This window comes from Melozone crissalis, unplaced genomic scaffold, assembly GCF_028551555.1.
Source record: "Melozone crissalis strain CALT ecotype California unplaced genomic scaffold, PUWL_Pcris_2 ptg000018l_1, whole genome shotgun sequence".
Lineage (NCBI taxonomy): Eukaryota > Metazoa > Chordata > Aves > Passeriformes > Passerellidae > Melozone > Melozone crissalis.
Window position 1 is genome coordinate 4,542,434 of NW_026535796.1, and position 12,455 is coordinate 4,554,888.

The 12,455-nt window shown below is 64.2% G+C and overlaps 3 protein-coding genes across 6 annotated transcripts; 2 read left to right on the forward strand and 1 right to left on the reverse strand.

The window, feature by feature from the left end:
• Positions 1 to 1,997: 1,997 nt before the first annotated feature.
• Positions 1,998 to 6,482, forward strand: RAB15 (RAB15, member RAS oncogene family). 3 transcript variants are annotated; one of them, XM_054276265.1, is made up of 8 exons: positions 1,998 to 2,168; positions 3,431 to 3,491; positions 3,633 to 3,693; positions 3,782 to 3,859; positions 3,932 to 4,021; positions 4,921 to 4,986; positions 5,096 to 5,300; positions 6,464 to 6,482. In XM_054276265.1, exons 1-7 carry the CDS (start codon positions 2,045 to 2,047, stop codon positions 5,249 to 5,251), a joined length of 636 nt encoding a protein of 211 aa, XP_054132240.1. In that variant the 5' UTR covers positions 1,998 to 2,044; the 3' UTR covers positions 5,252 to 5,300; positions 6,464 to 6,482. The 3 variants fall into 3 exon arrangements, with proteins under 3 accessions (XP_054132240.1, XP_054132239.1, XP_054132238.1); XM_054276264.1 differs by lacking the exon at positions 6,464 to 6,482 and adding an exon at positions 6,067 to 6,155; XM_054276263.1 differs by lacking the exon at positions 6,464 to 6,482 and having other exon boundaries at positions 5,096 to 5,902.
• Positions 6,067 to 7,246, forward strand: GPX2 (glutathione peroxidase 2). Of its 2 annotated transcripts, XM_054276266.1 has the most exons (3): positions 6,067 to 6,233; positions 6,464 to 6,634; positions 6,713 to 7,246. In XM_054276266.1, exons 1-3 carry the CDS (start codon positions 6,147 to 6,149, stop codon positions 7,061 to 7,063), a joined length of 609 nt encoding a protein of 202 aa, XP_054132241.1. In that variant the 5' UTR covers positions 6,067 to 6,146; the 3' UTR covers positions 7,064 to 7,246. The 2 variants fall into 2 exon arrangements, with proteins under 2 accessions (XP_054132241.1, XP_054132243.1); XM_054276268.1 differs by having other exon boundaries at positions 6,141 to 6,634.
• Positions 7,247 to 7,783: 537 nt separating this feature from the next.
• On the reverse strand, positions 7,784 to 9,859 carry CHURC1 (churchill domain containing 1). The gene is made up of 4 exons (XM_054276270.1): positions 9,795 to 9,859; positions 9,549 to 9,684; positions 8,636 to 8,706; positions 7,784 to 8,206 (listed from the first exon to the last, which is right to left on the reverse strand). Exons 1-4 carry the CDS (start codon positions 9,831 to 9,833, stop codon positions 8,114 to 8,116), a joined length of 339 nt encoding a protein of 112 aa, XP_054132245.1. The 5' UTR covers positions 9,834 to 9,859; the 3' UTR covers positions 7,784 to 8,113.
• Between the last annotated feature and the right edge of the window lie 2,596 nt (positions 9,860 to 12,455).

A 12,455-nucleotide genomic window follows, 5' to 3' on the forward strand; every position in this document is an offset into this window, starting at 1 on the left:
CCAAACCCCATTCCATGGCACCCCAAAGCCCAGCCTCAACACAGACCGGCACCCCAAACCCCACTCCATGGCACCCCAAAGCCCAGCCTCAACACAGACCGGCACCCCAAACCCCATTCCATGGCACCCCAAAGCCCAGCCTCAACACAGACCGGCACCCCAAACCCCATGCCATGGCACCCCAAAGCCCAGCCTCAACACAGACCGGCACCCCAAACCCCATTCCATGGCACCCCAAAGCCCAGCCTCAACACAGACCGGCACCCCAAACCCCATTCTATGGCACCCCAAAGCCCAGCCTCAACACAGACCGGCACCCCAAACCCCATTCCATGGCACCCCAAAGCCCAGCCCCACAGCAGCCCGGCACCCCAAACCCCATTCCACGGCACCCCAAAGCCCTGCCCCACCTGGCAGCCCACACCCCACGGCCCCGGCACCCCACGCCCCACAGCGCAGCCCCCCGGCACCTGTTCGGCGGAGGTGCAGGTCCGCAGCCCATCGTCCCGCAGCCGCCGCCGCCCGCCGGTGCCGGGGGCCGCTCCCGCCATGCTGCGGCCGCGAGGGCAGCGGGCGACGGCGGCCGGGAGGGGACGCGCGGCCGCGCTTCTGGCCACGCCCACCGCACACGGCCACGCCCTCTCCCCGTATGACCACGCCCCTTCGTTCTTGGGCACGCCCAGCCCCGGCGCGCGTGCGCAGAGGAGCCACTCCAGGGGCCGCTGCGTCATCGTGATGTGACGTCATTTATTGCATCATCATGGAACCCACGGGTTGGGTTGATAGCAACCTTAAAACCCATCCAGGTCCACCCTGTACTGTGGACAGGGAGATCTTCCACTAGACCAGGTTGCTCCAAGCCTTGTCCAGCCTGGCCTTGGACACTTCCAGAGGTTGGGCAGTCACAGCTTCTCTGGGAAATCCACTCCAGTGCCTCAGCACCCTCACTGTAGAGAATTTCTTCCTAATATCCAATCTACACCTCCCATTTTCCACTTTGGAGACATTCCCCCTTGTCCTGTCACTGCATGGCCTCATCCCAAGTCCCTCTCCACCTCTCTTGGAGCCCCTGTAGGAACTGGAAAGGGCTCTAACTCTCGCTTGAGCCTTCTCTTCTCCATGCCAAGCAATCCTAGCTCTCCCAGCCTGTTCTTAGCCCTTGGAGGATTTCTGTGGCCTCCTCTGGACATGCTCCAGCAGCTCCCTGTCCTTCCCGTGACAAGGACCCCAGGGCTGGACACCATGCTCCATGTCGGTTTCACCTGAGTGGGACAGAGGAGGACAATCCCCCCTCACCTGTTGCCCATGCTGCCAGTGACACAGCCCAGGACATGGGTGGCTTTCCAGGGCTGCCAGCACACCTTGTCAGGTCGTATTCAGCCTCTCATCCCCACAGATTCCTCTCATCTTGGCTGCTCTCCATCCCATCACCTGCATCCTGCACTTCTCTCGGGAATCGTCCTGACCCATGTGCCAACCCTGTCCTTGGCCTTGTTTACCCTCACAAGTTCCCACAGGAACCTTGTCCACCCTTGCCCAGGTCCTGTTGGGTGCCATCCATCCTTCCTAAGTGTCAGCAGTCCCTCTGGTGCAGCTCTGTGTCACCGCAGTGTCCCCTGCTGCACCCCTTTGTCCTGTTCCCGATGCCCCCAGAGCAACCCCGGGTACACCCCTGGTGCTCCCCTTGGTACATCCCCTGTCCCCCATCTCTGGCTTTCCAGAGCATCCCCAACAAATCCTACGGTGCATTCCTGGCTCCATCCCCCCGTTCTCCCCAGCTCTCCTCCCAGTCCATCCCCCGCGTCGCCGCCCAATTCCCCACAGCATCTCCCGGTGCATCCCCGGTGTTCCCTCCCCGCTCCCCGGTCCATCCCCGGTGTCGCCCCCCTCGTTTCCCCTCCCGGTGCCCCCTCCCGCCGCCGCCGCCCCCGCCCCGCCCCGCCCCGGTGCATCCCCCGGTGCCAGCCCGGCCCGGCGCGGCGGCGGCGCAGCTCGCGGCCCCGGAGCGGCCCCGGTGCGGCGGCGGCGGCGGCCCGGGCCCGCCATGGCCAAGCAGTACGACGTGCTGTTCCGGTTGCTGCTGCTCGGGGACTCGGGCGTGGGCAAGACCTGCCTGCTCTGCCGGTTCACCGACAACCAGTTCCACCCCGCCCACATCTCCACCATCGGTACCGGCACCGGCAGCGCACGGCGGCCGCGGCGGCGGGAGCGGGGAAACGGGGAACCGGGAGCATCGGGGAAGCGGGAGCAGTGGGGAGGCGCAGCACCGGGGAAACGGGAACATCGGGGAACCGGGCAACCGGGAAGACTGGGAGCCGCAGCACCGTGGAAACGGGAAGCCAGAGAACAGGGAACACCGGGGAAACGGGGAGCCGCGGCACCGGGGAAACGTAAAACCGGGAGCATCAAGGAATCGGGAGCAATGGGGAGGCGCAGCACCGGGTAACCGGGATCACTGGGAGCCGCATTACCGGGGAAAAGGGAAACCGGGGAACTGGGGAGCCGTGGGCACCAGGAAACCGTGAGTACTGGGGAGCCGCAGCACCGGGGAAACGGGAAAATGGGCAACCGGGGAGCGGGAAAACCGTGGGAACTGGAGAACCGGGAGGCGCAGCAACCGAGAAACGGGAACCCAGGGAACAGGAAAACCGTGGGCATCGGGGACCCGGGACTGCCGAGGAACTGCCGGGAAACCACAGGATGGGGGAAACGGGAAACCAGGGCACCAGGGAGTCTTGGGAACCGGAGCACCGGGGAGTGGTGGGCACGGGAAAACCGGGGGCACGGGGAAAGGGTTAACCGTGGGCACTGGAGAGCTGCAACACTAGGAACATGGGGAAACAGGTAGCCGGAGAGCGGGAAAACTGGGCACCGGGGAGAGGGAAAACTGTGGGCACCGGGGAACCGGGAGCATCGGGAGTCGCAGCACCGGGGAACCGGGAAGCAATGGGCATCGAGAAACAGTAAAACTGTGGGCATCCACAAGCCGGGACCACCGGGAAGCTGCAGCATAGGGAAACTGGGAAACCGGGGGCTCTGGACTGCCGCGGCTCCAGGGAACCGGGAGCATCAGGGAGCCAGGAAATCCTGGATTTGGGAGGACCGGGAGGACCAGGCACCTCTGGCACAGGGGAACTGGGAGCAGCATGCAGCCGGGAACTGAGAGCATTGGGCAGCCACAGCACCGAGAAGCCGCAGCACTGGGGAACTGGGAGAACTGGACAGCCACAGCACCAGGGAACTGGGAGCACCGGGATCAGCACCTGGCACCGGGGCCTCCTGCAAGGCCAGGCACTGGGTGTGGGGACCAGCACCAGGCCATGGTGGGGTGTGGGGTGGGTCAGGAGGGGTGAGGGAACCACAGGGCCCCCAGTGACAGCATCTCCTGGAAAGGGAAACACCAGGACACCACACCCCATTCCAATCCCAGGTGTCGACTTCAAGATGAAGACCATCGAGGTGGATGGGATCAAGGTGCGGATACAGATCTGGTGAGTGGCAGCACTGGATCCCGGGGGCAAGAGGGAAGAAATTTTGGGGGGTCTGAGTCCTGCTCCCCCCACCCAAGGTAAGGGCTGAGCCCTGCCAAACTCATGCCATGATGGTGGCACTGACCCGCTGTCCCTGGGCAGGGACACAGCCGGCCAGGAGCGGTACCAGACCATCACCAAGCAGTACTACCGGCGGGCTCAGGTATGGGGGCTCCCCGTCCTGGTACACAGGAGGGGGGAAACTGAGGCACAGTTTTAGGGTGTCAACAGCCACCCCCTACCCCCTGCAGGGCATTTTCCTGGTGTACGACATCAGCAGTGAGCGCTCCTACCAGCACATCGTGAAGTGGGCCAGCGATGTGGATGAGGTGGGGGTTCATGAGGGGAGGTCTGGGGGTTCCCCGTGTGTTGGGGGGTCCTTACACAGTTCCCCCGCCCAGTACGCACCTGAGGGCGTCCAGAAAATCCTCATCGGGAACAAGGCGGACGAGGAGCACAAGAGGCAAGTGCCCAAAGAGCAAGGGCTGCAGGTGAGCGGGGGCTGCTGTGTGCCCCCCCCAGGGGGCAGGACCCTTCCTGCACCCCCAGCATGGCCAGCCTCTCCCTGAGCCCCCCCTACACTCGGGACCCCAACAGCCCTCCTGCAGCCCTACCTCTCTCTGGGACCCCCAAGCCTCCCCAGTCCCTCCCAGCATGACCAGGGACCCCCCATCCTCTTGCAGTCTGTACCCAGGCACCCCAAAACCAGCTCCCCCAGTGTCCGGGAACCCTCTTCCCCTCCATCTCTGCAGTGGTTGTGCACCCCCAAGGCTCCCTCTTCCCCACCTGCAAAATGTTCAGAGACCCCTAAGCTCTCCCTGCACCTCCAGCACGGTCTCCTGTACCCCTGAAGCACACAGTGACCTCCTTAGTGTCCCCCTTGGGACCCCCAAAGTATCCAGTGCACCTCCCAACAATCCCAGCATGGCCAGACCCTCCACAAGCCCCCCCTGCATTCCACATGGACCCCAACAGCCTTCCTGCGGCCCTACCCATATGCAGGGACCCCCCCCAAACATCCCTACCTGTGTCCAGTGACCCCTCATGCTCCTGCAGTTTGAACCCAGGGACCAATGACCTCCCCCTGCAGCTCCAGAGCATCCAGGAAACCCCTTTACTGCCCAGTGCTATCCCAGGGTGTCCAACAACCCCCAGTTCCTCCCAGTATCCCTTCCAGTGACCTCTGAACCGCAAAGCATCCAGCACCCCTCCCAGGGCCCCCTGCACCCACCACCCAACCCAGGTGTGCCCCTATGCCAGCCCCCCCAGAGCTCTTCTGTCTGTCCGTGCCCGGCTGTTCACATTCCAGAGGGGGGGGGCAGGGGTATTGAATCCCCCCTCCCCCCAAATCATGCTACCCCCCCTCCCTGCCAAACCCCTGGTGCTGCAGCTGGCCAGGGAATACGGGATGGATTTCTACGAGACCAGTGCCTGCAGCAACCTCAACATCAAGGAGGTATGAGGGGACTGGGGGGTTCTGAGTGGGTTGGGGTTGGCCAGGCGGCCTGGAGAGGTCAGGGGGTACTGGAGGGGTCCCCCAGGTTCACTCCACCCCTCTCCCACAGTCCTTCACACGGCTGACGGAGCTGGTGCTGCAGGCGCACCGCAAGGAGCTGGATGAGCTGCGGGGGCTGCCCCGCGCCCCCACTCTGGCCCGGCTGGAGGAGGATGAGCAGCAGCCCCTGGGGAGCGAGGACACCCCCAAAACCTGCTGGTGTTGAAGGCTGAGACCCCCCGACCCCTCCTCCCCAGGCTGTGTCAGGGGGCACGGTAGGGGCAGGATTGAGGCAGCCCCCACAGAGTGGGGAGTGACACGGGACATCCCCAGGGACAGGGAACGTGGCAAGGGGGCCCCCATCCTGGCACATATGCCCTCCTCGGCTCGCGGGTAGGGTGGGGGCTGTCCAGGCACTGTGTGCCCACCCTGTGCCACCCTGTGCCCGTGGGACCCCCGGTTTTACACAGTGGTTTGCAGAATAAAGGTGATGCTGGAGGGGTTGGTGGTCTGTGTGCTCCAGGGGGGCTGTGGGCATGAAGCCATGGCAGCAGGCACAGCCTGGGCATGGACACTCAAGCGGTGATCAATAATTGAGGGTGATCTGGGGCTGCCAGCATGGTGTCCCCTTTCCAGGCTGGGCACAGGGACATGGGGCATGATGCCCATGGCCACCACCACGGCCTGCCAGGGTACCAGCTCAGCCCCACCCGAGGGAACAGGGTGGGAAAACTTGGTGGTGGCACTGGGATGAGCCAGCAGCGGGATGGTGGTGGGCTGGGGTGGGTGGTTACTGGGATGATGGTGGGCACTAAGATAGTGGAACCTACTGGGATCTATGTGGACACCAGGATGCTGCCAGGCACTGGGATGGGCACCACAGCAGATAGGCCCAAGGGTGGAGCTGGTACTGGGACCAGTGGGCCCCAGGACTGGTGGGCACTGGGATGGGCAGCACAGGAGGCCCCAGAGGTGATGCCATGGCAGCACCAGGCAAGGAGGAGTACTGGGACACTTGTCCCCTCCTCCTCTGCCCCACAGAGCCCCAGCTCCCAGATTCCTGTTATTCCCTGGCTCCCGTTATTCCCCAACTCTCACCATCATTCCCAACCCTCGGGAACATGCCATGCCAGGCTGGGAGCATCCCACATCCCGCAGGCAGCAGGATGAGCAGCCGCAGCGCGCCGTGCCATGAATTATTGAGGCAGGTAGAGCATCGCCTTGGCCCCGTGCCACCTTCCTCCTTCCACGGGTGGGACGGGCGGCTCAGGTTTCTCCTGAGCCGCGGCGGGGCCTGGAGACCTTTGGACCGTGACGTGAGCACCGGGAAGCCCTTAAGAGGCGGCGCAGGGCACGGGGCACAGGCAGCCGCACGCCTGCAGCCATGACCGTCCCCATCGCCAAGTCCTTCTATGACCTGAGCGCCACCTCCTTGCAGGGGGAAAAAGTGGATTTTGGCGTTTTTCGGGGCCGTGTGGTCCTGATCGAGAATGTGGCTTCGCTCTGAGGCACCACGGTGCGGGATTACACCCAGCTCAACCAGCTCCAAGCCCGCTACCCCCGGCGGCTGGTCGTGCTGGGCTTCCCCTGTAACCAGTTTGGATACCAGGTAAGTCCTATGGGCCACAAGGCAGGGGGTGAGGAGCTGGGAAACACAGGGCTCTGGATTTCTCCTTCCCTGCCACAGGAGAACGGCACCAATGAGGAGATCCTCAACACCCTGAAGCACGTACGGCCGGGGGGCGGCTTCGAGCCCAACTTCACCCTGTTCCAGAAGTGCCAGGTGAACGGGAGAGACACCCATCCCGTGTTCGCCTACCTCAAGGCTCACCTGCCCGCACCGGTCGACGAGCCTGCACACCTGATGGCCGAGCCCCGCTTTGTCGTCTGGAGCCCTGTGCACCGCTCCGATATCTCCTGGAATTTTGAGAAGTTCCTGGTGGGGCCTGAGGGGGAACCGTTCCGGCGCTACAGCCCCCGTATGCCCACGGCCCAACTGGAGCCCGACATCCAGCGTCTCCTCAAGCTGGCCAAGTAATCCTAGCTCCAGTGTGATCCTGGCTCTGGTGTGATCCTGGCTCCGGTGTCACCCCGGGATGGCCCCAGCTCTCCGCAGAATGACAGCCCCCTCTGAAACCTCCACAGGGAGGGGGCTTGATGGGGGCAGAGGGTTGGAGCCGCCGGGGCGGCGTGGGCTGGTGGCAATAAACGAGCCGCAGGGAGCGTGCCTGGATCCACGTGGTTTTTGGGAGTGTAAATGGATCCGTGAGGTTTTTGGGAACATGTGGTTTTTAGGGGCTCTTGGCGGGAAGAGGAAGGAGGACACAGCCCTGAAAGGCCAGTTGCAGGAAATGGAGGCTCAGGGATAGGTGGGTGCCAGGCAGGCTGCACCCAGTTCCCCATGGGTGTTGCTGGGGCTGCATGCCAAGAGGAACATTTCATCCACCCCAGGGCAGTGATTTCCCACACCCAGCTCCTTCCCGCCCGCAGGAATAGGGAATTCCCAGCAGGGCAGGGCCAGGTTCCAAACCCCAGGGCAGGGCGAAGTGACCCCACACCAACTCTGTGGGAAGGGAAAATTATCCAAGTCCTTTCTCTGCAGGGTTTAGGAGAGCACTGGAGAGTGCTGGGAAGGGCCAAGGAAGAATTCCACAGGCTCCTGGGATGGAAAAAGTCTCTTGCATCAGCCCCCAGCACCCTTCACCAACTACAGGGGGTGAAGCCCACTCCCAAAATACTCCTGCCTGTGCCACCAAGCTGTCACACATCACATTTATTACCCCACATATGAGGGCTCCTGAGGTGGGATGGGGTGGGAAACCCTTTGAATCCTGTTTTGGGGACCCTTTTATATCTTCAGCATACAGGAGCTTGGACTGTGGCACTGCATCCCATCCTTGCAGTCAGGGTCAGAGCCAAAAGGCTCCAGAAACATGGGAGCATCCGGTGTTGGGTGTTCGCTGCATCCAGGCTGGAAGTTTGGAAGGGCAAATCATGTCAGGGACTGTGTGGTCCCCAGAAATACAGTGCCAGGGATCCAGGGATCTCCCAAAGCTCCTGGAAGCTCATCCTGGGATACACGTGGGGATCAGAACAGCGGGGTCATCTGGCGAGGGTCATCAGGCAGGATGCTGATGGAATCCTCAGCACGGCCACAGAGCAGGCACAGCATGGTGTATTCCTGGGGGAAGGAAAAGGAGGGGCTGGAAAAAGGGGGGCTGCCACAGCCCTGCTCCCCCACAGGGAAACTCGAGCCAGGTCTGGTACCCGATCCCCGATTGCAATCAGAGCCAGGGGATCTCGTTTCCAGCCCCACCGGCTCCCCTGAGCCCTTTTTCCAGCCCTTTGCTGAATAGGAGATGTGCCAGGAATGAGGAATGGGGGTCACAGTCCCCTCCCATCACCCACATTCCCATGCCAGGTGAGCTGGGCTTCCCCCACAAGGCACAGACTAGTGCTGTGGGGTCTCCAGGTAGCCCTGAACACAGGGATGGGGCTCTGAATCCTTCAAGGCTCTGTCCCAGGGAAGGTGGGAATCAGCCCGTGGAAGGGTGAGTCTGGAATTCCAGAGACAGAGTTGGGAAGGGCTTTTGGGGGACAAGAGACAAACCTGGTAGTCATCCACCACGCTGAAGGTGTACTCATGGCGTGCGATCAGGTGGTGGCAGTTTTTGCACAGGTCTGTGGGGCAGGGGACAGTGGGGTGAGAGGACATGGACACTGTCCCTGGGGTATCCCCCCAGTCCCAATCTCTTGGGACAAGCCCCAATCCTCCATGCTTGCCCTCGTTCCCAGGGCATAGACCTCCCAGTCCTTACAGCATCAAGCCCCTAAAATTCCCCCCACGGCAACTCACCCCCCATTAATGCCCATCAGCAGCTCCCTGATACTCCCTCTAAGACCTGAGACCTCTTCCCTGGGCATCTGCCATTCCCACCCTCAGGGACCCCCCTAAATATTTGGGCCCCAAATTTTCCCTACTCAAACTAATCCTCCCTTAGGCTTCCCCCTCCTTTGACCTCTGAGCCCCCCATCCCATCACGCCCCAGCCCTCAAGAGCCCCCACACCCCAGGAGTCCTTCCCAGCCCTCAAGACCCCCCAGAATCCAAATTCTGCCCCCAGGCTTCAACCTTCAAGGCCTCCACCTGTGCCCCCCAGCCTTCAAGACCCCCAGATCCCAAGGGTCCCCTCCAGCCCTCTCTAACCCTCAAGATCGCCCAAGCTCCAGACTCTAAAGCTCCCCCAGAGCCTTCAGCATCCCTCAAGACCTTCAAGACCCAAGGTCTCCCCCAATACTCAACACCCTCAGACCCCCGACCCCTCATAGCCCTCAAGACCCCCAACCTTCAGCGAACCCTAAGTCCCAGGAACGGCTCAGCAATCCTCCAAATATCGCTCTCAAGAGTTCCAAACCCCAAAGGTCCCCTCAGGGACCCCAAGCCTCCCTCAAGAACCCCAAAAGCTCCTCCACCCCCTCAAGGCCCCCCGGGCCCTCACCCCCCCCCGGTGCCCCCCACCGCACGGTCATAGGTGACGATCTCCTCCCCGTCCTGCAGGCCCTCGGCTCGGTTGCTGACCAGCACGAAGTCCCGGCGGCCGCACTGCGCGCACCCCACAAAGTTCAGGAGGAAAGATCCGCCCTCCAGGCAGGTAGTGCCCTAGGGCGAGAGCACAGGCTAGGACCGGGACCGGGACCGGGACCGGGACCGGGACCGAGACCGGGACCGGGACCGGAGCCGGTGTCGGCGCCCCCCGTGCCCGCCCTCACCCGCTCGGGGTACTCGGTGCCCACACAACCGCCGCACATCTCGCACCGCCCTCCCGTCCAAATGTCGCGAGACCTGCGCCGAGGGGCGGGGCTCAGCGACGGGGCCGGGGCCGAGGCGCTGGGTGTGGGCGTGGCCTGAGGCGCAATGGGCGTGGCTTGAGGCAATGGGCGTGGCCTAAGGGGCCGTGGGGCTGCTTGGGGCAACCGGCAATAACTGGGGGGGGGAGGTCTGGGATAGTCGGGTACCCAGGGCTAGTGGGGGGCACCTGGAGCTACCTGCGTGCACCCAAGGCTGGTGGGGGACACCTAGAGAGACCTGGGGAGCACCGGGGCTAGCGAAGGGCACCCAGGGCTAGCTGGGTGCAGCCTGGGATTAGCTGGGAGCTATCCAGCGCGAGTGGGAGACCCCGGGAAGTACCTGGGGCGCATCCATGGCTAGTGGGAGACACTCAGGACTAGCTAGGCGACATTCAGGGCCAACTGTGGGATGTTGAAAATTGGCTGGGGGCTACTCTGGATTAGTGGGAAACACCCAGGGCCAGGTGCGGGGTGCCTGTGACTAGCTGGGGGGCATCCGGGGATAGTGGGGGACACCCAGGGCTGATTGTAGGGCGGCTTGGGCTAGCTGGGGGTCATCCAGGGCTAGCTGGGGACTGCCTGCGTTAGATGGAGGGCACCACCGACTAGCTGGGGGACATCCAGGGCGGCTGGGGGCCACCCAGGACAAATTAGGGGGTGCCTGGAAGGAGCTGGAGAACACAGAGATCTAACTAGGGGGTGCCTGGGACGAGTTGGGGAACTCACACGGCTGCAGGAGGACACCTAGGGCTAGCTGAGGGGTGCCTGGGACTAGCTGGGGGGCATCCAGGGCCAGCGGGGGACACGTGGGCTGGCCGCAGGGGATGGCCGGGGACCCCCGCCGGTGTCGGCGGGGCGCTGCGCCTCTCCGCAGCCCGCAGGTGCCGGCACCGCCGGTGCTGCTGCCAAGGATGCTGCCGCCAACGGTGCTGCCGGTGCTACCGGTGTCGGTGCTGCTGGTGCTGCTGCCGGTGCCGGTGGCGCTGGCGGCCGGGGGGCGCCGCTGTGCTGCATTGCGGGGCGGGCGGCCCGTCCCCGTCCCCGTCCCTGCGCCCATCCCCGTCCCCGCCCGCCCGGTCGGCTCGGCCCGGCCCTCCCGGGGGGAGCGGGGCTATCGGGGCCGGGCAGCGCCGCCGGCTCCGGGTAGGAATGTCCCTGCGCGCCCAGATAATGTTATTTATATCGCGGTGCAGGGCGGCTCCGCTCCCCCCGCCCCGCTCCCGCACCGGCCCCGCCGCCGCCGCCGCCGCTCGCCCGCCCGCCGCCCCGCGCAGGTGAGACCCCGCGGCACCGGGATGCGCCGCTCCGGGGAGCACGGGAGGGACCGGGGGACAGCGGGAGGCGCCGCTCCCCGGGGACACGCGGGGGGGCCACCGGCAGGCGCTGCCCGCCCCGGGGATACCGGGGGTGGGGGGTGCGGCACCGAACGCCGGGCGCGGAACCGGGGGACACGGTTACGGTGGGCACGGAGGAAAGTTTGGTTGCGAGGGTGAAGAGCCCTCCGGGGAGCCTGAGCCCCCTTTTCGCCCGCGGCGGGGGGTCTGCTGTCATCCCGTGTCCCTCGGGGCTGCTCTCGGGAAGGACGGGGCGGGCGAGTGGCGGTGACTTTCTAGGGACACCCTGTGGACAGCCCGGGGACAGTGTGGGGACACCCTGGGGACACTTTTCCTGGGGCGCCAACCCCTGGAGGGCTCCCCACACTAGTCCTTGGTGCTCCCAGCACTGTTGGGACACGGTGGAAAAGCCGAGTCCTGAGGGTCTTGGTGGGAAACATCACCCAACCCACTTTGTCCCCCAGTTTTTAGCAACTGGGCTAACTGCAGGGTTACTGGGAAGGGTTTTTGGGGTGCCATGCCCTTGGTCCCCCTTGTCCTGTGGCAGGAGGATGCTCACGAGTGGGCATTGGGCTGGGGGAATTCTTACCCTCATCCCAATGACCCAGGAGTCCCCCAGGCCTGATTTCCCAGATTTTGCCTTTATAAATCTCCAGCTCCCAAACCAGGGGATTGGGGTGCCCTGGAAGACAGTGGCAAGCACAGGAGACCCAGAAAACCCTGCTGGGTGCCAGCATGGCCCCCCACGGGGTATTTGATAGCTGTCATGTGGTTTTGGGGCACTTTATGGTGGTTTTGGGGTGCAGGGGGGGCAGAACCCAAGAAGGGAGCAGGGCTCAGCTAGCGCCGTGCGCAGGGGAGGCCTATTTATAGCCAAAAATGTCTGTGGAGTGTCAGCACGTGTGCGTGTCACCGGCTTGGGTGACATGGGACAGTCCTGGCACGGCCGGCATGTGGCCCTGGGGAAGCCCAAATTCTGCTGGCGGATGGGAGTGTGGCTGGGGAGCCCTGGCCAGGGCAGGGCAGCGCTGCCGGAGGAGCCGTGCCGTGCCTTTCCATGCCCGGGTGCCCCGTGCTGTGCCGCGCTGCCGTGCCGAGAGGGACCATCTGCTCCCGGGCCTGGCCCCGTGCCCGGCAGGCAGGGGGCTGCTGGGGGGCTGGGGGATGCCCCCCAGATCCTGCCCCTTCCCAACCGGAGCAGGGCTGCTTGTGGAGTGGGGGAGATGCCAAATCAAAGTGTTTTGGTGGA